This window comes from Lonchura striata, chromosome Z (assembly GCF_050655825.1).
Source record: "Lonchura striata isolate lonStrDom1 chromosome Z, ASM5065582v1, whole genome shotgun sequence".
Lineage (NCBI taxonomy): Eukaryota > Metazoa > Chordata > Aves > Passeriformes > Estrildidae > Lonchura > Lonchura striata.
The window spans coordinates 78923918-78946354 of NC_140740.1; the positions used below are offsets into that span (position 1 = coordinate 78923918).

Here is a 22437-nt window from a genome sequence, read left to right on the forward strand (position 1 = left end):
TTTCTTACTCATTAAGCTGTCTAATCTGTCAAATCATGTCTCTTGAGTTTAGAGACAAGGATGTTGTGCAGGACAGTATCTAATACTTTGCAGAAGTCCACATAGATGACGTTAGTCCCTCTTCCTTCATCCACCAGTGCTATAGAAGGCCACTAGATTTGTCAGTCATAATTTTGCCCTTGGTTATAGTCCATTGTTGAAGTGAAGATGATCCTCTACTGTTACCCAGAAAAGCCAGTATAATGTTTTTCTTCAGCCATCAATGAAGATGTTGAATAAAACTGGACATTATGAAGTGATAAATTCATTACAGTGTGATAAATTCATCTTGCTTTCAGGGCCAGGATTATTTTCCAGTATTGGGTCACTGGACTACCTGCACATTAGTAGAACTAAGTGTTAAGGCTTGTGTTATGGTTAAATCTAGCTGGCAACCAAGCCCCATGCAGCCATTTCCTCACTCTCACACCAGCAGGGTCAGGGAGAGAATTGGAAGGGTAAAAGACAGAAAACTTACGGGTTGAGACGCAGTTTTATAGGGAAAGCAAAAGCCGTGCAAACAAGCAAAGCAAAACAAAACAAGAATTAATTACTGTTTCCGATGGGGAGGTTGGTGTTCAGCCTTCCTCAGGAGAGCAGCGTCACATGACACATAATGGTTACTTGGGAAGACAAATTGCATCACTCCAATATCCCCCAACCCTTCTTTCTTCCCTCCACCTTTACATCCTGAGCATGATGTCACAGAGTACGGAACATCTTTTTGGTCAGTTGGGGTCACCTGTCCTGGCTGTGTCCCAGCCCAGTTTCCTCAGCAACATGGCTGTACCAAAAGCGTAGAAGGTGCTGGCCCTGTGTAAGTCTGCTCAAAAATAACAGAACCATTGTTGTGTTATCAACCTTGTGTTCAGCAGAAATCCAAAACACAGCCCCATACCAGCCAGAAAATTAACTCTGCCCCAGCCAAACCTAGCACAGAATGTAATAGAGGAAATAAAATTCACCAGTTTGACAGGGAAGTTGTAATTTAACAAGCCAGTGTCCTGGGAAATTAGAGGAAGAGAAGTCAGGTTTCTTTTCAACCACGTCTTTCTGTTAGAGCAGGGACATTTGCTAAATCTTCAGAGCTTAACAATACAGAAGAATGGCAGGAAGATTCCGAGTTGCTGGAAAACTGTGCTGAATGTGCAGTGCATTATTCAGAACTGGAATATTTGCCTCTCAAATTATATTGAAAATGCCTAAAGCATTTCTAATATCAGTAGATTTTATTGTCACAGATTACATGCTCCACAGAGTAGAAAAAGTCTTGATTTAACTGTGATAAAATACGCTGTTTCTGCTCTGAAAACTTCTGCTGCAAAAAAGCAGCAAAGAAACTCCTGTGTAGTTAGTAGTGTAGTATAGATATGTGATATATTTCAGTAAAGCAATGAGTAGTAAGCAATGCAGAAAGAAGAATTTTATATGATTGCTTCCTGTAAAAGGGAAGCTATTCTCTGTGTACATAGGAAAGGAATGGATCTCCTGTAGATCTAAAGCTCATAATCCTCTGTAATTATTCTGCTGGCAAAATAACGTCATGCTCTGTCTAGAAATATTTGTTATTTTACTAATTCTGTGTAGCTTCAGACTGTCTCTTGCTTAATGTATGCAAAGTGTATAATTTTTGACATGTGATAATTGCATGTTGGGGTCAACTATAGTAGATAAGTTTCTCTGGGCTTAGAGTTGTTCTGCCTTTGAAAGCATCAAATTAAGAGATCACTTGAATTAATCAGTGTGCATTTTTTTCCCTTGCTGTACACTGCATAGATGCATGTGTTTGCATTACATTCTGACCAGTATTAGTTTTAATTAGCTGTATTCCTGGTAGATGATAACTGCAAGGAAATCTGAAAAATGCTTCTAAGTCCTACTGCCTCTTGTTCTAAAAATTGCAAGTAGTAATATAAGATCAATTGTGTAATCAATTTAGTTTTATGTACAGTAATGTAAAATACTCTTCTCATATGAAGTACAAAAGCAATAAAACAGTTTAGGTAATACTTCAAATAATATTTTAAAAACATTTTCTCTTTTGGATTTCAAGAAATTGCAGTGTGCAGGCCTGTGTGTGCTCTGCATGTTGCTGTTGACTGGCTAAAACTTCTGAATACATAAGTGAAAATGATGTATGACATGACTTGTCAGATACTAATTTTCTGACAAAGATATTTGATTCAGTACTTCACTATGATGTGTGTTTGTGAACTAAGTTACAAATATTTTTGGAAGTATAGTCACAGGTTGCCCAAGGAATTATGAAGGAAATGACTGGATGTAGCACTTAGTGCTGAGGTCTAGTTGACAAACAAGATGGTCCTTAACAAAGGACTGTTAATTTTGGAGGTCTTTTCTGACCTTAATGATTCTGTGGGGTTTTGTCATTATTAGCTGATTAACTGAATGTTTGCTATAGTTCTTTTATTAATTTGGATGGCCCAATTAATTATAAATCTGACATCCTTGGGTGAAAGGCAGAAAGGGATCTATGACTGCATAGTGAAACGAGCACATTAACAAAATGGTGAAAAGTGCAGAGTTCTTCAAAATGGTGAAAAAGTATGTAGCTGGTCAGAATATGGTGTAAATTGAGGGATTAAAATGGCTTCCTTTTATTGCATTTTAACTAGTAAGATGAGTGTATTTGGGGAGTGCTTCTAAGCAGACATTTAAGAATTTTGTGGTACTGCTTATTTGCAGTTCCTCCTGACTGCTTGTGGTTGTCATTTGTACTTCTTAGTCTGGATGTATGCTTCAAAATCTTTAAAGAAAATTTATAATGATACTTCAGTCAAAATTTCTGAAGTGTCTTTGTGATGATATAGTTAGGAAAAACTTTTTTTTTCTTCCGAAATAAACTGTTGTCCTTGATTATGTATGTCAAACTTTGTATCAAAGATGTGAAATTGATGAGTATAGAGACTAAATCTTTGTTAAGGGCATAGGTTTTTTATAAGTGGAAAAAAAATAGTGAACTGCTAATGGATCACTTCAACTCAAAGAAATAAGCACTGAACAATTCTTGTTTATGCATACTTAACCAAAGACCCACTGCAACTGAGCTTGGTAAATCCCCATGTTTTGTATGCAGCATTGTGTGGGCTGGATAGGATTGCAACAGTTAATTTGTAGTGTTACTTCTTGCACTGTTGAAGACAACCACTGAGACTGTTTTGGTTTGTGTTCTGTGATCTGCTTTATGCTTTTTTAATGGTTCTAATGTTGACTGAAATACAGTTTTTCAGAGGTGATGGCTATGAGTTTTATTTGTGACAAGTAGCCCTCCGTGAGAAACCAGAAACCACAGAGAAGTGTGTACTGTGTTAGCCTAGGATAGAAAATAATACCACAAGAATCCCAAGATTATTGGTATGAGGAACTATGTAAAAAAAGTTGAGCGACTGATTAAATTGGTCATGGTCAAATGTCTGAAGGGCTTTTTCTATGTAGCGATGGTAGAATGATTTAAATGCAAGAATGACCAAAGGCTGAAGTCAGGGAGAGGGATAAAGAAAGAGTGTAAGGCAGTGGTTGAGGAGTAAGGTGTTTTAAAATAATGAGAGAATTCTTTGTTTATTTTAGTTCAATATTTCATAGTGGCAGATAGCTTTAGAAACTGTAGAGTGACAAGTGGTTTTGAGAGGTAGAGACCCTGCCTGTCTGGAAGGGTAACCAATGGATGGTAAATGTGGGCAGCCAGACAAGCCTACCTGCTGCAAAGTCCTGCAAAGACTTGTTAACTTGATACACTCGGTAGAAGCATTTGAATGTGCATATCTGGTATCACTAGCAACTGCTGGTGTGTGCTTATTAAGGCTTACCTCATCTCTTAAATGGTTGATATGCATGTACTTAAAATTTTATGAATGTGAGAGGAGCAGAACTTAAATGAACATGGAAATAATGAACTGTGCTTTTATAAAGAAAGCTATGGAATTAGAATGAAGCAAGTGTAAGAGTTGTTTAACTTTGCCTTTAATAGTTGTTGAACTCTTATTAAATGGCAATGCATCACAGCAAGTTTGAAAAAAAAAGTTTACTAGGAAAGTACTAATACTGACTTACGTGATTTGGAGAAACAGAAAAATTTCCTTGAGTTCTATAGAAAAAGTCTTTAAAAATGTAAAAGTAATTTAGAAGCCTTCTTTAACTTATTAATCAGGGGTCTGTAGGCAAAAGCTTGAGTTTTACTGTTTTATAGGGATTTCATCTCTGAATTTTATTTTTCTCAAATGTAATCTTTAGATCAGGTTCGGGTATTTTAGATTGTTTTTAGAATGCACCATATTGTACACTGCTGCTTTGTTTTGTATTTAGTTTTTTGTATTCTTTGAGCAATTTTATTTATTGCTCTGAATTAAGAAATCTAAAATCAAAACATTGCTATCTTGGAGTTTCAACAGCTTGGGCAGCAGCCGTTCCTCTTTCAGATCTGTTGTTTGATTGTGGGCTGTGTTTTATTTACAGTGTTCTTAGCACAGAGTGAGATGAAATAAGATCGGGGAAAACTGTTTCATAGTTTTAACATACATGTTGTGAAATGAGATTTTTATGTGTTACCTGATGAAAAACATGCTATTGGGTTTCTACTTCCATTTAACAGCCCTTATTTTCTTAAGAAAATATGAAGCCATGGCTTTAGATAATTTTTTGTGTAAAAAGTGATTCTGATATAACCCAGAGGTTAGGAGTTAAAGAGCACAGTTGCCTGTCCAGGCCTCAGAAAGAACTTGCTGTAAGATAAGCGTGCACAGCAGCAAATTTAGATAGCAGGAAATGGAGGAAGTTGCAACAGGAAGATGCTAAATCTAGGCCTGTAGAAGGGAAAACTTTGTTAGTGCATCCTGGTTCATACATTCTTAGATTCCTACTGTAGCAAAGTGTGTGAAAGGAGGCCACTGCTCATACAGTTATCATTGGTGAAACACAGATCTCAAGGGGGTATACTGCCACGCTCAGAGAGCTCCTTGGGAAGTAGCCCTTAAAAACAAAGGAGTCCAGGAAAGGTGGGCGTGCTTCAAAACAGGGATCTTGAGGGCACAGGAACAGACTGTCCCTGTGTGCCCTGAGTCAATGAGGTAAATGTCCAGCTTGGATGGGCAACGATGTTTTGAAGGAACTCTGGAATAAAAAGAGGAAGTATCATCTTTGGAGGGAGGGTCAGGAAGTATTTAAGGGGCTTGCTAGGGCATGTAGGAAAAAAAATTAGGGAGGCCAAAGCTGAGTGTGAACTTAATTAAGCAATTTTTGTAGAAGATAATAAAAAATGTTTTTACAAATATATTAATGGCAAAAGGAAGGGTAAGACCAACCTCTGTTCTCTATTGGATGCAGGACGGACCTTAATAACTTCAAATGAGGAGAAGGCAGAGGTACTTAATGCCTTCTTTGCCTCTTGTCTTTTAGTGGGAAGACAGCTTGCCCTCAGGACAACTGTCCTCCTGGGTTGGTTGGTGGTGTTAGAATGGTCACCCTGTTATCCAAGAGGAGCCAGTCAGAGAACTGCTGAGCTGCTTGGATGTTCATAAATCCATGGACCAGATAGGATCAATCCCAGAGTAAAGAGGGAGCTGGTAGATGAGTTTGCAAAGCCTCTCTCCATAATTTACTAGCTGCCCTGGCTCATTGGGGAGGTTCCAGATGGCTGGAAGCTGGCCAGTGTGACACCCATTCACAAAAAGGGTAGGAAGGAGGATCCTGGTAATTTTAATACAGTTAGCCTGACCTCAGTACCTGGCAAGGTAATGGAGCAGTTTATATTGGGTGTCATGACGCAGCCCTTATAGGATGGCCAGGGAATCAGACCCAGCCAGCAGGGGTTTAGGAGGGGTAGGTCATGTTTGACCAACCTGGTCTCCTTTTATGACCAGGTGACCGGCCTGGTGGGTGCAGGAAGGGCTGTGGATGTTGTGTACCTGGACTCCAGCAAGGCCTTTGGCACTGTCTCCCACAGCACACTGCTGGAAAAGCTGCAGCCCACGGCTGGGACAGGAGCACTCAGTGCTGGGTTCAGAACTGGCTGCATGGCCGGGCCGGAGAGTGCTGGTGAGCAGTGCTGCATCCAGCTGGGGCCAGGCACCAGTGGTGTCCCTCAGGGCTCTGTGCTGGGCCAGCTCTGTTCAGTATTTTTACTGACAACATGGATAAGGGTGTTGAGTATTTCATTGTAAATTTGCAGATGACACTAAGCTGTGTCGATCTGTTGTGGAGGGTAGGAGGGCTCTGCAGAGACACCTGGAACAGTTGGATGGATGGGCAGAGTCTAACAAGATGAAGTTTAACAAGTCCAAGTGCCAAGTCCTGCATTTTGGCCACAATAACCCTGCACTGCTGTAGGCTGGGTACCTGTGGCTGGACAGTGCCCAGGCAGAAAGGGACCTGGGGCAGTGGCTGCCAGCTGGCTGAGCATGAGCCAGCAGTGTGCCCTGGGGGCCAAGAAGGCCAATGGCTCCTGGCCTGGATCAGGAATGGTGTGGCCAGCAGGAGGTCATTCTCCGCCTGTACTCGGCACTGGTGAGGGCACACCTCCAGTGCTGTGTCCAGTTCTGGGGCCTCAGTTTGGGAAGGACATTGAGATGCTTGAGCACGTCCAGAGGAGTCAACGAGGCTGGAGAGGGGCTGGGAACACAAACCCTGTGAGGAACGGCTGAGGGAGCTGGGGGTGTTTAGCCTGGAGGAAAGGAGACTCAGGGGTGACCTTATCACTCTCTACAACTCCCTGAAAGGTGGCTGTGCTCAGGTGGGGTTGGTCTGTTTCTCCAGGCAGCACTGACAGAACGAGAGGTTGCAGTCTGAAGCTGGGCCAAGGGAAATATAGGTTGGATATTAGGAAAAAGTTTACAGAAAAGCTGATAAAGTACTGGAATCATCTGGCTAGGGAGATGATGAAGTCACCATCCCTGGATGTGTTAAAAAAAAGAATGAATATGGCACTCAGTGCCCTGGTCTAATTGAGGTGTTAGGGCATGGGTTGGACTCGGTGATCTTAAAGATCTGTTTCGACCTAGTGATTCTGCCTGATTCTCTGTGGGAACTTGGACTGTATAGGTGGTACTCCTGGAAGAAGGACTTGGGGATGCCCACCATTAAGAAGCCCAGAGTAAGGAAGTACCCATGGGACACCAATGAATCGCTCCCCCTGTCGTCCTCCCCCCTTCTCTAGAGTTTAGTCTGTCCCCTGGAGAAATAGAACATGGGCCCAATGGACTGATATGTTTGCATGAGAACCTTTTATATCTGGTTCCTACTTTGCATGAGAACCTTTTATGTTGAAGATACATACTCTCAGTGACTGGATCAAGTATGAGTTCAGAGACCTTAACTTGCAAGTCAAAAAAAGTGTCAAAAAGGGCTTTAGATATGTTATTATTAAGGGAGCAAGAGGTATGTGGAATGTTAAATCTTAATAAAACTGAATGTTTTATCAGTGTTCACAATGCAGTGGCATTGACCTAAGAAGCCCAAGACGGAATTGAAGAAATTGCTACCAATCACTCCAAGCCCAAGACAGTGTTCTAGGACTTAACCCCAGTTCCCAATTGTCAGTACTTTGATCCTTGGGACTCAGAGGGTAGGGGAAATGTTTAATGAGACTTGGGTTGATGATTGCAATTGTATTTGCATTTTTAATTATTGGGATAGCTATTGTACATTGTATGATTGCTCATGTTATTATTTCTGTCTTTTCTCCTTCTATTGCTTCATATACATCACCCCTGTGGCCAACCCCATGAGCTGAAGAACAAGTCCCTGAAGGGCAGTATTTGAGCCATGGGTGGTGTAAGGACTTAAAAGAGCACAGTTTGCTGTCTCAGACTGTCAAGGCCACAGAAGGTACTTGCCTGTAAGATAAGGCATCACAGTGGAAACTTGAGGTCAGGGACAGAAGGGAAGAATTTGCAACAGGAAAGTGCTAATTCTATGCCCGTCAGAGGCAAAATCTGGTTAGCACATCCTGGTTGATGCATCAGGATGAAAATTCCCACTGTAGTAAAGTGTATGGGAAGCAACTGCTCATATACATATCATTAGTAAAAGAAAGAGCACGCAGTACAGAATTCTCTGTATTCTCTCTCACTCCCTCCCTCATTAACAGTTAAGGTACATTTAACCTTCTGACCTGTAATTCTTCATCCTTATTCTATGATTTTAATTTCACACTTGTCCTAATTTTGGCTAGGACAGAGTTAATTTCATCACAGTTGCCAGGAGGAAGATGGAGCCTATAGCTGTGTGGGCAGAACCAGATTACTTTATAGCCACATCATTATTAGAGGGTGTGGCTTGAAATTGGAGAAAAAGGGAACATGATGGAGAACGGCCGTTACTTGTTCTGTTTTTCCAGGAGAGCAAAGCAGCCAATAGAGTAGTGTGCACAGTGTAGCTGGAGGATTTGTACATTGTGGTTTTTGTCTCAGACCTTGGAAAGGAGCATGGGTGGAGAGAGAATCACAGAATGAACTGGGCTAGAAAAGACCTTTTGAGATCATCAAGTCCAACCTATGACCTAACACCTCCTCATCAACTAAACCATGGCACAGAGTGCCACATCCAGTCTTTTTTAAAATATGTCCAGGGATGATGACTCCACCACTTCCCTGAGCAGGTGATTCCAGTGCCAAATCACTCTTACAAGGAAGATTTTTTTCTCTAATGTCTAACCTAAACTTCCCCTGGTACAGTTTAAGACTGTGTCCTCATGCTCTTGTGGGAGAAGAGACTGAACCCCAGCTAGCTCCAACCACCTTTTAGGAAATTGTAGGGAGTGATAAGGTCACCCCTGAGCCTCCTTTTGTCCAGGCCAAATACTCCCAGCTCCCTCAGCTGTTCTTCATACGGCTTGTGTTCCAAGCTCTTCACCAGTTGCTCTCCTCTGGATGCGTTCAAGTGTCTCAGTGTCCTTCCTGACCTTCCCAAGATGATTTGTCTGCCGTTGTTTTTCATTGTCTTGGGCTCAGGGAAGAAGATGGTGTCTGTGGTAATGTCTGCAATATTCTCCTTTGTCTCAGGAGTGTGTCACTGGACACAGTAATACTGAGTCACTTAGACTTCTATAAGCATTTTTTACATGTGATCATCCTCTTTTATTCACTGTTGTTATTGGTATTGTTGTTACTACTGTTTGTGCTCCTTAGCTCATTGCTGTTTTTTTAGTGAATTGTCTCAATCCATAATCTCTGCCTTTTTGTCCCTTTCTCAGTGGAGCAGTTGGAAGAAATGAAGTGGCAGTTTGGAGCTTGATTTCCATCTGGGTTTGAACTACAAGAGCCCTCCAAAAGGAATCTTTTTATGAGAAGAATTTCTGTGGATGGAGCTCACGGTTCTGTGAACCTGTAGAATAGAGTTTCCTTACAATAACTGCATATTAAAGTTTCCTATGTAGTGATTTCTTCAAGTACATGGACAGATAATGGCAAATTAATAATGGAGTTTTTCAGAGGTTATGTTGAGATTCTTACCTGTCATGGTTTGACACTGGCACAATGCCAGTGCCCCCATGAAAATGTGATCCCTCCCTTGAATGCTGTGAAGTGGAATCGAGAACAGAGCAAATCAGGCCCAAGCTTAATAACAGGGAAAAGAAAAATTTATTAAGCTACTACTACAAAAGAAAAAAAAGAAAGAAAAAAAACCACACAAAGATCAAATGAAAACCTTGCAAAGCACTCCTCCCCCCACCACGCAACTCCAACAAACCACAGTGAGACACAATCTGGACCCCAGTCAGGTTTCCACCCTCCAGACAATCAATACTCAGCCCCTTTGAGGGAGGCAGGAGTCTCTCCTGTGCCACAGACCCCCCAAGAAACACAGCTCCACATCCTGTGTTTCCATGTCACACATGGCACCGCCCGGAGAAAAGTTTGCCATGGTGACCCTCTCCTTTCCATGCACAGTGCTCTCACCACCAATGCATGGATGGACAGACTGCTTTTAGGATTTTTCCTTTCAAGGATGTCCTGCCAAGAGGGGAGAAAACAACAGTTCAGTTTTTCATTTTTTGGGACCACAGTCTCCCCCATTTTCCCATTTCCCCTGGGGCCGAGGGTCCAAGAACAGAGATCTTCTTCTCTTCTCTTTCCTTTGAGGACAGGGGGTGCCACCACAAACTCCCTAACTTTTTTCTCTGTTCACTCCACTTCTGTCTCTTCCCAGCTGAAGCAGGTCTCTTGACTCACTGGCATCCTCCCAAAACACAGTCTCTCTTGGAGGAGAAGATTGGTTCACGTTGTGGCTAACACGGAAAAGTCCAGCCAAAAGCCACTCCTTTTCCCCTTCCCATCTAGAATTCCTTCTTCTAACATCCCAGGGTCCAAGGTGTCCCTCTTCCTCTCTTTCAAACCGAGGAGGGGAAGGAAAAATTCACAAAGCTTTCATTTCTCAAGGAAGGGTTAAAAGTCCGAACTCCCCAGGGATGGCTCGATGCCCGGACATCCAGCAACTCCCACACAACTGGGCACCTTGCAGCTCCCCCCGCTCCTCCTTCCTCGCGGTGGAATGGCTGACAGAACTGCCGCTGTCTCTTTCTCTCTCTCGGGAGAGAAACTCTTGGGGGAGGGAATGGAGACATCCCAGATTTCTCCACCCTTCCATCTGCAGGGTGCCAGCCTGGTTCCAGTCCCTCCACCCTTGGGCCCACCTCAGTAAGGCTATGGGCCTTCCCCTCCCCACCCAGCCACGGCCGGGCAGGGGAGGCTGCACTGCAGCTGACCGGAACCAAAGAGAGTGAGTTCTCCTGGGAATTCTGCTTTTAACCCCTCTGTGCTCTCAGAGGCGTGTCCACTTTCAGTTGGTCAATATCCAAATTGACCTATTCCTTCAGGAAAAAATTCTCTTTCCATGTCAAACCACGACATTACCCATGTGCAAGGAACTGATAATTCCAGATCTCTAATGGATCAGGCTTCAACCCCTGGTTTTGTTTGCTGGTGTTCTTCAGGCGATTTGTAGTAAGTTTTTTTTTTTCCTTCCCCATTATAGAAAAACAAAAAACAAAAGAAAAAAACCCAAAACCCTAGGCTGGTACAGCCTGGGCCTTTGTAACCCTGAAGCTAAAAGGTAGCTCTTTCGTGGTCATACATACTCATTATTTTGGTTTGTGTTCAAGTATGTTGAAAATGTTACCTTCCACACAAAAGGGACTCACAAAGGAAGCAAGCCTTATGACCTTTCTAGGGACTACCCAAATGGCCGGTGAAAACTGTAGCACTCTTGAGGCCAGAATTCCAGATTCATGTTCTGCTATATCCTGAGGGGTGGCATAAAATATCAAGCCAGCCAGAGGAGAAAAAAGATGACATTATATTAATTTGTAGTTGCCCAGAAAGTCTGAAATAATTCTTTGTATGCAGTAGGATTTATACACTCTTTAGAGTGACCCCTTGGTATATTTCAGAAGAGTAGGCATTGGATTCTAGATACCTAAACTTTCAGGGAAGTACTTCTTGCTGTCTGGATGACCTTGACTCCTAGAGCTGAACTTCAATAATCAATTTCAGTGATGTGGCGCTAATTAGGTCTATTGACTCTTACCTTGGGCTGGAAAACATTTGGGAAGTTTCACATTTCACAGATAGTTTTTCACCTATGGATTTTACTAATTTTAAACTACAAAATATATTTATATGTGAATATTTTAAGGCAAACACCCTATCCTTTGCATAGTGCTTAGAATTCTGAAATTTATTTTTCTCCCAGGAATCCAGGGCTTTTCAAGGAACATCCACTCCTGCCATCAAATGTCATACAATGTGTTCTTACTGTAATTTTAAGCAGTTCTCCTGCATGGTAGAGTCTAACATGATTGTTCTGTGTTTTGGATGTTTGTTTGGTATTTCTCAGTAGACAGTGAAAGGTCCTATTTCCTTGAGGTTTTTGGTTTTTCATGCTATTGATGGATAGGTGCTGTAATGCTGTTTTTCGTGTCTTGAATTTCCGACAGTGATGAGGGATATTACAAATACATGTGCATACAAATATATATAAACTTAAGGGTATGTAGATATTAAAAATTACTTACATGCTTGGAGAAAACAACATCTTTTTATCATTCAGACAATAACACTTTTTTCTTAAATCAGAACTAGATGCAATCTAACATGGGGACTGAGAATCCTGTGCCCTCTTGACCTCTTCACTCGTGTTTTTCTTGCAATTTAGAAGTGTAGTGAGGGTGTTCTGAAAATTAGTCTTGCAAGGTAATACTCTGATCCTGTCAAGATGTTAAGTCTCTGAAATTAAAAAAGATAAGTAAGTTTGTTTAAAATATTGTTTTATAGTATCAGCTCTGATGAAGTTTTTACTGCTGCCTTTACAAATTAACCAAATATACACTGTCAGAGTTTATTTCAAGTTACATCCATTGTAATGCTGAATTGGATTGAGACAGGCTGTTTTAATGATATAATATGAAGGAAGTGTAATAGAACGAAAGCACCAACTATACTGGGTTCTTTAACAGCTACATTTTGCTAATTCAGAAAGTAAAAAACAAGCCTGGATAGAAGACAATGGAAATTGCAATTTTAGGTTTTCTCTCTGGCTTTTCTTTTCATTAATATTTATTTTTCATATGTGTAAGAACTTTTGAATGCAGTATTCACTGGTTACTATCTACATGAGATCTTGTAAGACTATGCTAATGTTTTAAGCTAGTGAACTAAAATAAAATAAATCCACCTTTCACCTTGGTCATTGTTCCTAACTTTAAGAGAGCTATGGTAAGAATATACATTAAAAGATAATAGGTTTAATGAAATTTGTTCAAACCATTGCCTGAGATAGCAGCCTTCTGAAAGAATAGTATCTTTTTTAAAGCTACCCATCTATTTCTAAACCTTTGGAATAATGATTATTCTTACGATCAAACAGTAATTATATTTAATTACTAAACAATCATCACATCTAGCAATTATATCATTTATCATATACTAGCTACACAGGTGCAGTTCTAGCAAGTACAAGGCCTATGCTTTCCCAGGGTATTCTCCCAGGGCCTACTAAGCTTAATTTTCCTTCTAACTCCCCAAATCCCCATGATTTTAAAACCAGTTTACTATCACACTCCATACCATGTGGTTTTCCTGGACAAAGACAAGATTGCAGGTACTTTTCACAGCCAGCTCTCCCTGTCCCCAAGCCCAAGACAACAGCAAACAGTGGCAGACAAACCCCCAAAAGCAAGACCATCCATCACACTGTGCCACTGTATCATTCCTGGTGGCTTCTTGAACCAGTGACACTACTTTTGATGTCTCCACTCAACTCCTCTGGACTCTGCTGTGCTTGGCACCCAGAGCCACAGTTTCCTGAGGGAATGTTCTTGTCATTTGTTTCCAATCATGCTTACTTCAGCTTTCAGTAGAGTCTGCTGTTGTGATCCCCCTGTCAGCCCATAAATAGAGATGGATTCTGCTCCTACGTACCTTGATGGCAGGGGACATGGTGTGTTGGTGCCAGGTAAAGCCTTCTTACGGGTCTAATGTGCCAGGGTATCAGATCTACATTCCAGTAGACCTGATTATTCCTTTCCCTCTTATGTTTTAGAGGCAGGGCATCTCTTGTTCTGGTCATGGTACTTGTTACTTCTTGTAAATATGATCTTCAAGAGGATCAGAAATAACATCAGCATTTTTAATCTCTCTAAGGTCTTGCCCAAGGAAAACTGAAGCTTCATTTATTAGCAGAGTTTAATGTGTTGTTAATCCTTTTTGTTGTTTATCCTAATTGCTTTCTTTCATTGCCATCTGGTGTTGCACTATTTACCATGATATACCAAAATCAAGCAGCCAGGTCAGTAGGGCTCACCAGGCTGGTGGCTTTTACCTTTTTGTGCATTTCAGAGCTCACCCATGGATACTGATCAGGTGATTATGTCCAGCCCTGTCTCTCCCTCTGGTTTTGAGGGTCCTCGTCCCTCACCATGTGAATTGATTAGTTGTTGAATTTTTTTATCTGAACAGGGGCAGCTGCAACTGACATGGGTTGTTCTCTGATTCAGCTGCAGTTTGAGTCATCTTGCTACCTGTTGTTCTGCTTTCTTTTCCTTCCCCTGAGAGTGCTGTCAGACATGCATCAGCAAGATGCATAGCTTTGCACCCCTCTGGAGCTGTCACAGCATTTTTCTTTCAAATATTTTGCCACTTCATCAAGGTCCTGTATTTTTCAGGGGTGAACTTCCAAACCACTGGAGCAGCATACTCCTTTAAAAGCTGGCTTATTTTCTCTGCCATCTCATGCTATTCATTGTCTGTCTCAGATTCAGTCAAAGAGAGAAACTGAAAGTTTTTAATAGGGCAGAAGCCTGGGAATCTCTTGGGAAAGATTTTTTATCTCTCTTGGTGTTCACATTGTTTATAGTTAAGATCTACCACTGTGTGTCATGCACTCTGCACCAATGGTGTGCGTAGTTTTCACTTCAGGACCAATGGAATTGGTCTGCACAAAGCTCTGTATAAAGAGTGATGCATTTTGAAATAAATCTGAGTTTTACTCTCGCTTTCTGAGTGGAGTCATCTCATTCCTGTCCTGCCTCAACAGCGTCAACTCATGACTGTTCAGCTCCAGGGCAGTTTACTGAACAACTTCCTAGATGTGTCTAAGCTTACTCAAAACATTGTGTAGACTTAACTTATTCTAAATTTCACTTATTCTAAACTGCACTGAAGAAACTTGGCAGACATTGCAATTAGAATATGCTTTCTTTAACATACAAATGAAATTTAAGATTCTCAAAAACTGTTGTAGCAGGTCCAAAGGAGGAAAAAGAGGTAAAAGACTGAGAAAAATCATTGTCCTCTGACCCCTCTACAGGCTGGGTACTATCATTAATGACTTCTCAGAGGTAGCAGCCAAGGCCAGGGCAGGTGAACAGCACTGACCACCCATCCCAGATGGCCTTTATTGCCATTGATGTTATCATGTCATAAACTCATACCACACAGTACAGCAACAAGGCAATCCTGATCCTTCTCCCTACTCTGAAAAAATAGCATCATGGGGAGCATGTATAGGAATATATGCAGGGTTGAATATCACACTTCCATGAACAAATCGAACAGCTATAACTAGGGAGTTCTGTACCTAATACACAGATTCTTAGATCAAAGTTATCCCTACCCTTTTGTGGCTCACAGTGGGCACCAGTGAATATAGTGATTTAAGCCCATCCACAAATTAAACTCCAAATAAGCCTCTCCCCTTCTTCCTGACAAAGGCAGAGATTATGGGTTGAGATCACAATTTAGTGAAAGCAAGCATCAGTGGAATAAGAAATGCACAGTAATAGCAGCAATGTTAATAACAGATATATACAAGATAAGAAGGTGTGTTATAGACAAAAACAAGTATTCACCACCTCCATGTAGTTCTCTGTGGCAGATGGGACAAAGACAAGATAGCAGGCACTCCCCACAGTTGGCTCTCCCTGTCCTGCAGGCCTGAGACAGTGGAAAACAGTGACAGACCCCTAAAAGCAAGATTGCTCACATTGTGTTATGCCACTGCTTTGTTCCCCATGGCTGATTCCCACTCCAGCACCTCTGCTTGTGCTTTTTCACTCTGCTAGGGCTCGGTTCCCAGCAGCACCAGGGTTTTTAACTGCTCCGCAGAGCTCAGCTGTGTTCGCCACCCAGAGCAGCACATTCCTTGGTCAGGAATGGATGAGGAGTTGTGGGAGAGGGCAGGGTCCACTCAGCTGATTCCAGCAACCTCTCTGAGGAAGAGGTAAACGAAGTTGTGTTATTTCTGCAGGGTACTCATTTTTTCTTTCCCCCATGGCTGTGTCCTGTAGTTGTCATGTAGATGCTATAGAATAGCAATATAAGCCATGCCTGTGCAGTTCTGAGCTCCACCCGCTCCCTACAACCACAGTAATTTATTAGCATGCCTTTTTATATTGATTTTCATTATGGTAAATAACTTGCCCATTTGTTAGTACTAATTTTTTTTTGTAAATAATTAGGAATTGCAGTGTGCTGTCTCTCGAATTTTATAGACACCTTGTTAACAAAAGAGTTTGCATGAACTTCAGATTCTTCTAGTCTTCTGCTAAGTAATCTGCAGTTTCATCACTATGGCATTGCAATGTGGAGTTAACTTTGAATTCTGAATCATGAGAGTAGTTTGTGTTGGAAGGGGCATTTAAGGAACATCTAGTCTAACTGCCCTGTCATTGGCAGGAATTTCTTTCCCTAAACCAGATCAAAGCCCCATACAGCCAGTCCCAGTGCAGTAGTATGGGTGTGTTTGTGTATATGCACACAGTTGCACACCAGTGCTGCTTCTTTCTTGTACAGTTGTAGACAGCACCTTTCTGGGTAGAGGTCAAACTGCAGAGGCCATGATAGTGAAGAGGTAGTTGTACTTGATTTGACTTGATTTTTCGTTCAGTTTGTACACATGTTCCTGAAAGGTAGTTGTCAGCTCCAAATCACTTTTATCCTCAGACTTAATGTATTGTAGCAATACTTTCTTCTCAGACATCAGATCTTACTACCTACACAAATTACTAGTTTAGAATAAAAGAAGTTCCTAATAACTAATATACTGATTTATCTGGTAGGATATTTCAAAAAATTGTCATTTCAGTTGCTGAATTCTTGTACCACAGGAAAGTGCTTGGGATTTTTTTATTAGATAATGAAAAAAGAGGCCCAACTGTAACAAACTAAAACCAGCATATTTTTATTGCAACCATTATTCAGACGATATCTTAACAGTAAGATTGCCTTTTGGAAGGCAGGTGTAGAAGACTTGCATAGAATGATCCTTTCTGCTCATATAATAAGGATTAGGGAGTCTGAATAACAGACTAACATGCTGAATAACATGCTTTATCCAGATTGTTAGTGCTGGAATAAACTATACTATTCCTTCATCTGAAACGTGTAGCAGTAGCTCTGAGCTAATTTATGGAAGTCACAATTGCTAACCAAGGAATTTAGTTGATGCATTTCAGTTTAGAATGACTCCTTCCCCAGAACATTTTTGTGAAGTGCTGGTCCTCCCCTATGCAGCTAGCAGTGAAAGTTCTCAGCGAGTTGTACACAGAAGTGTTTTAGATAGCGAAGTAAAAATATTGAAGCCCACCAGGTGGTGCCAGAAGGCCTGATCACTGTGGGTCTGACAGCAGGAACAGACCTGAGAAGGTGCAAACCTGCCATTTTTGGCTGAAATTGTATCCTCTAAATACAAGCAACGTGTGCTATTACCCTTCCCCTCCTTCCAAACGTCTCTATACCTAAAGCATTTCCTCAGCAGATACTTCCTTATGTGTTCATGATGGTAAAATTTAAATACGCTGTTTAGGAGTGAGGCTCTTAAAATTGTGAGCTTGGTGTCAGCATTAATTATCGCTGGTTTTGTGCTAACATCTCTCTTCACTGCATAGCAGAGCCATGAAGCTTTCACAAAAATGCTGTAAACAGCTTTGTGCCATGTGTTGCAGTGAAATGGATGCAATTTCATGGAAATACATACATGAATGTTAAGTGAAATTTAAGCTACAGAATTATTTTAGGTGGTTACACTTACTTTCATGGAGTTAAAAACTCATATAAACATTTTAATGTTTGTAAACAATTAAGTTTATAGAAAGGGGATAAGATACTTCACAGTAAGAACTGAAGTCTGTGCATATTGTTTTTTCCATAATTTCTGTTTATACTACAAAAATTTTTTTTTTCATGAGTTTTATTTTTTCTGTTTTTATGTTGTATCTTTCTGCCTATATTGGTAGTATGATTCCACTGTTCTCAAATAGAACTGGTATGATTGACAATCTTTAGTGCTAGTGTTTTTAATCTAACACTTAAAAGCCTCTGAAACACTGCACTAATTAGTCTACTGTCAAATTAAATAGTTATCTAATTTTCACACTTTTTCCTAAAGTATGCCTTTGTGTAGAAAGGCTTGTAAAAACAGATGAACAACACACCTAGGCTGGTGAGAAGCTCACAAGTCAAAACAATGTTTGTATTTTAAGTGAAACCTGCAGCCGCACTGATCGTGACCTGTGCTGTTGGGTGCTGGGGAAATGGGTGTCTGACAAGGAGGCAGTGGCACTTCTTTTCCCAAAGTTACTGGCAGTCTGTAAAGTTGCTTTGGATGTGTCACTTTGTATCCAAAAAATCCCTACTTACGTTGGATTTGCTTTAGTGTGTTTGCCGCTATCAACAGAATGACTTTAAAAAGTTTATTGTTTCATAGGTCATCTTACATATTGCCAAACAAGGAATATCTGCTCTTTCTACACAGAGCAGATTATTGCGACTGGGTGCATCAGAAGTGTGTTTTGGTTTTATGTTTCCTACCTTTATGTGAAGCAGGACATTTCTTGAGACTTGCAGTAAATGATTTTTCATTTTTATGAGTTAATGATCTTCTCTTTTTAATTTTCCTTTTTGATTTTACTTATTAGGAGATCACGATACTTTCATGTTGGCATTAAATCTGATATTTTGTCATTTTTCACTTTTAAGAACCTTAAGTTGTACAGGGTTTTGTGTATTTGTAATTATATAAGTAAGACTTAATTTATATATTCTTAAGATTCAGAGTGTTCTTAAATTGCATCAGTTTGTTTTCAGAAAATGAGGTTTTATGCCTTCTTGTTAGTTACTTCAGAACTGTCATTATGCAACTGAAATGTAAATTGAATTTGGAACACTAATGTTAGGATAACATGAGTTTCATCTTCAGTAGGGCTTTGAACTGGTAACAGTTACTGGCTTAGTTTCTAGAAAACAGTTTTACAGCTGGATCTGGTTTTAACTTCAGTACCCTTGTGTCCATTCATTGGTTCAGAGAGCATGGTGAAGCACTTAATATTAAGTGCTAGTAAATGAACTGTGTCTTTAAAAGGATTATGAATAAATTTTCTGTCTATGAAGCATGGTAATGATTTGGGATATTCTATTAAAAAACTTAACTAGTAGAAAACTGTATCTTTCGTCTATTACTTTCGTCTAGTACTTTTTATTTTTACTATGAATTGGAAATATTGTGAAGGAGAAGTGTATATTACAGGTGTTACAAAATGCCTCCCTTGAATAACAGTTCAGCTTACTGTAAAAGGTTGTATTATTATAATTTTTATATATAATATAAATTTATAAATTATAATTAATTTGTGGAGATGGTTATGGTGATTTGGTTTATGTTTTGGAGGGATTGTTCTTTTAGTTTTGTGGGGATTCTTAAATCAGAAGATACAATACAAGATTACCATTACTTCTCAACTAATAGCTTTGCTGGAGAACAGTTGATCTCTTGTATTTTTATGCCATACCTGTGAGACTGAGTATGGTAGTATATCACAGCAGTGCTATAAATTTAGAGTTGTTTTTTCATAATCTGTGATGCTTCTATGTTAATGTGTTTTGATCCATAGGAGAATACATCTGAGTTCAGTAGAAAAAAATCATCTTTATGCTGTATTTCTAGTAAAATAGTTAAGCAAACTAATTGCTTCCTATTGGAATATTGTTGAATATTGTTGCCATGGTATCACTTAGCATTGTTGGGTATACACTGGTAGATTTCAGGATGAAATGAAATGTGGGAAACTAGTACATTTCTGTAAATATTTTTTTAATTTCACAAGTTCTGTGAATTCCTGACTGTAAATTGCTTTAGTTCCTTCTAAAAAGAAAGATTACTGCAGATTACTCCCTACCGATATTTCCTAGGTGTATTGTTCTTTGTTGCTGTATTGTTTGAAGAAGTTAATGCATAAAATTCATTAAAGAATTGCCAAGTGTTAGATGTAAATGCATTTTTCTGTGTAATAATTTTACCATACCTCAAGGTATGTCACCTTTATGTTCTCTTATTCAGTAAGGCACTAGCTTATGCTATGTTTTTTTCCCAGTCTGGATCACTGGTTAGAGGCATTCTTCTTGTTTACCCCTGTATGAAAATTGACAACAGTTTCCAAAACTGAAGTAAGAGAGGGAAGACAGTGCTGACTCACAGATTAGAACAGGTCCTGTCTGTCACAGATTAGCAGTGACATTTCTTAAGGAAGTGATCTGATCTCACTTGCCTGTTTTGTGAGCAACACTGAAGTAGTGAATTCTTATACATCAGTGTTTCTGGCCCAGAAATAAATTAACCTGTAATGCTTTGATTTTTTTTCACATGGTCAAAATTTTCTGTTATTAAATGCTGAAAAGGATATTAAAAAGTTGTCCTCGGTTACCTCCCTTATCTAGGGGAATGTGATGACTAAATGCTTTAGGAATTTGATGAACTTAGGTAGAAGGAATTGCCAGAAACTTAAAGAGATCTATGAATCATGAGATCTATGAACTGGTGACCTACTCAACAAATTGCTGGTATGAGCAGTCATTGCAGTGAAATCAATGTTTTTAAAAGCTTTTTTTTCAACAGTCTTATTTTAACTTCTGTGAAGCAAAGTTATTCTACTATGTAAGAGCATGATATTTCTAACCAAATAGATGGACTAGATTGTTCGATTGATGCTTTAACCCAGTAAAGGTAGTACAGTTTCTCTTAAGTTAGTAGTCATACTTCCCTGTGTTAATCTCAATGGTTTTTAAGAAGCTTTCCTTTCTCTTTGAAGCTGACATAGTGACCTGGAAATTTACTGTGATTAGGAGATAAAAGTAGCAGCCCTTGTATTTGGCTGTATATGTCCTGTGTTGTTAAATGTTTTCAGAATAAGATAATGTGAAGGAATATCCTATTGAATATGAAAACAAACCTTAAAATGAGAGTCTTGGTTAAGAAAGAATATTTTTATTTCAAAATCAAGCCACTTACAAACTTCACCTGTTTTGTTTTTCAGAGTACTGTAATTGAAAGATCATCTTCTACATTTAAAAAGGACAAGTTGTTGATTTAATGGTGGATTAATAAGTAGTTGTCTCATCCTAAGACTAAAGAAGAAGATATCCTGGAAGTTGAAAAGAACTGGATTTTCACCCTAGTCAAGCAGCTTTGCTGCTCACTTAAACACAGATGAATGAAGACCCCATTTGGAAAATCACCAGGTCAGCGGTCCAGAGCTGATGCAGGTGAGGTGTTCGTTTTTGGATGGTTTTCTTTGCTTTTAATGGATGAAAAGCATTCTTACTTTACTGACTTTTTAAATATATGAATGATTTTCTGCAGATGTTAATAATTTTAGATGTCATAATACCTGTTTTAAAAGAAATTTTGCTTTTATTGTGGAAGATCGTGGCTTGAAAAGACAAACTAAAAAATGAAGTAGTAAATTTAAATGTAAATGTAGCAGTACAGATCTGACCTTTCTATTTTGTGTCAAAAGTTATTAATCAGTGACCTGTGTGGGGAAAGCAACATGGTTTTTATCACCAATCATTGTGAATTGTAGTTTTTATGAAACTCTCAAGAGCCAACTGGCAAGTGTAATTGGGAAAGCTGAGTTAACTTTTAAAGTACCTAAGCAATAAACCATTTGTGTGCTTCCAAATACATGTTTGATTCATTGAATACTGGAACTGGTACTGGAGGATTTCCCAGTAACCCTTTGGAGACTTTCGAACTCGTATTTTACCTGAGACTGTGTTAAAATTTGCTGTCACTTATTTGAAACATGTACTGATTCCAAAAGTAATACAGGTAATTACCTTTCAAGTGGGAGCTACAAGTTTCAAAGGAGAGATCCAGTGAAGTCTTTAACACTTGGTTCAGTGATCAAATGGAGACAGTGATGAGTGAAGCTCCTCAGGTGTCAGTATTGTAGGCAGCATTGTTTAACATCTTACTCAGTGGCAGGGATGGTGGAGCTGGGTGCACTCTTAGCAGGTTTGCTGATGGCACCAAGCTGTGTGTTACAGTCAGCATACTGGAGGGAAGGAATGCTATCTGGAAGAACCTGGACAGGATCGAGAGGTGGGCCCTGCATGCCTTGTGACATTTAGCAAAGCCAAGTGCCAGGTGCTGCATCTGCGTTGGGGCAATTCCCAAGCACAAATACATTGTGGACAGAGAATGGACTGAGGGCAACCTTGACAAGAAGGACTTGGGGGTGTTGGCAAATATGAAGCTCAACGTGACCCATCAGGGTATACTCTCAGCCCCAGTGGCCTCTCACCTCCTGGGCTGCATCAAAAGCAGCATGACCAGCAGGTCGAGGGAGGTGTTACTGCCTCTCTAGTCCACTCCAGTGAGACTCGGCCTGGAGTACTGCATCCAGCTCTGGGGCCCCTAATGTAAGGATTATGTGGATCAGTTGGAGTGACTACAGAGGAGTGCCATGAAAATAATCTGAGGCCTGGAACACCTCTCCCAAAAGGACAGATTTCAGGAGCTATAGTTGTTCAGCCTGGAGAGAAAAGGCTCCAAGGTGACCTAATTATGGTCCGCAGGTACCTGCAGGAACTTAAAAGAAAGCTGAAGAGGAGA

The 22437-nt window shown here is 40.1% G+C and overlaps 1 protein-coding gene across 7 annotated transcripts in view; it reads left to right on the plus strand.

The window, feature by feature from the left end:
* The window catches only part of SPIN1 (spindlin 1), a 63096-nt gene that overhangs the window by 19699 nt on the left and 20960 nt on the right, over positions 1-22437 (plus strand). For all 7 annotated transcript variants that reach the window (XM_021530430.4, XM_021530429.4, XM_085567221.1 and 4 more), the window contains exon 2: positions 20855-21083. In XM_021530430.4, the coding sequence (XP_021386105.1) occupies positions 21032-21083 (52 nt within the window). In that variant the 5' untranslated portion in view covers positions 20855-21031. The remainder of the gene's footprint in view (positions 1-20854; positions 21084-22437) is intronic.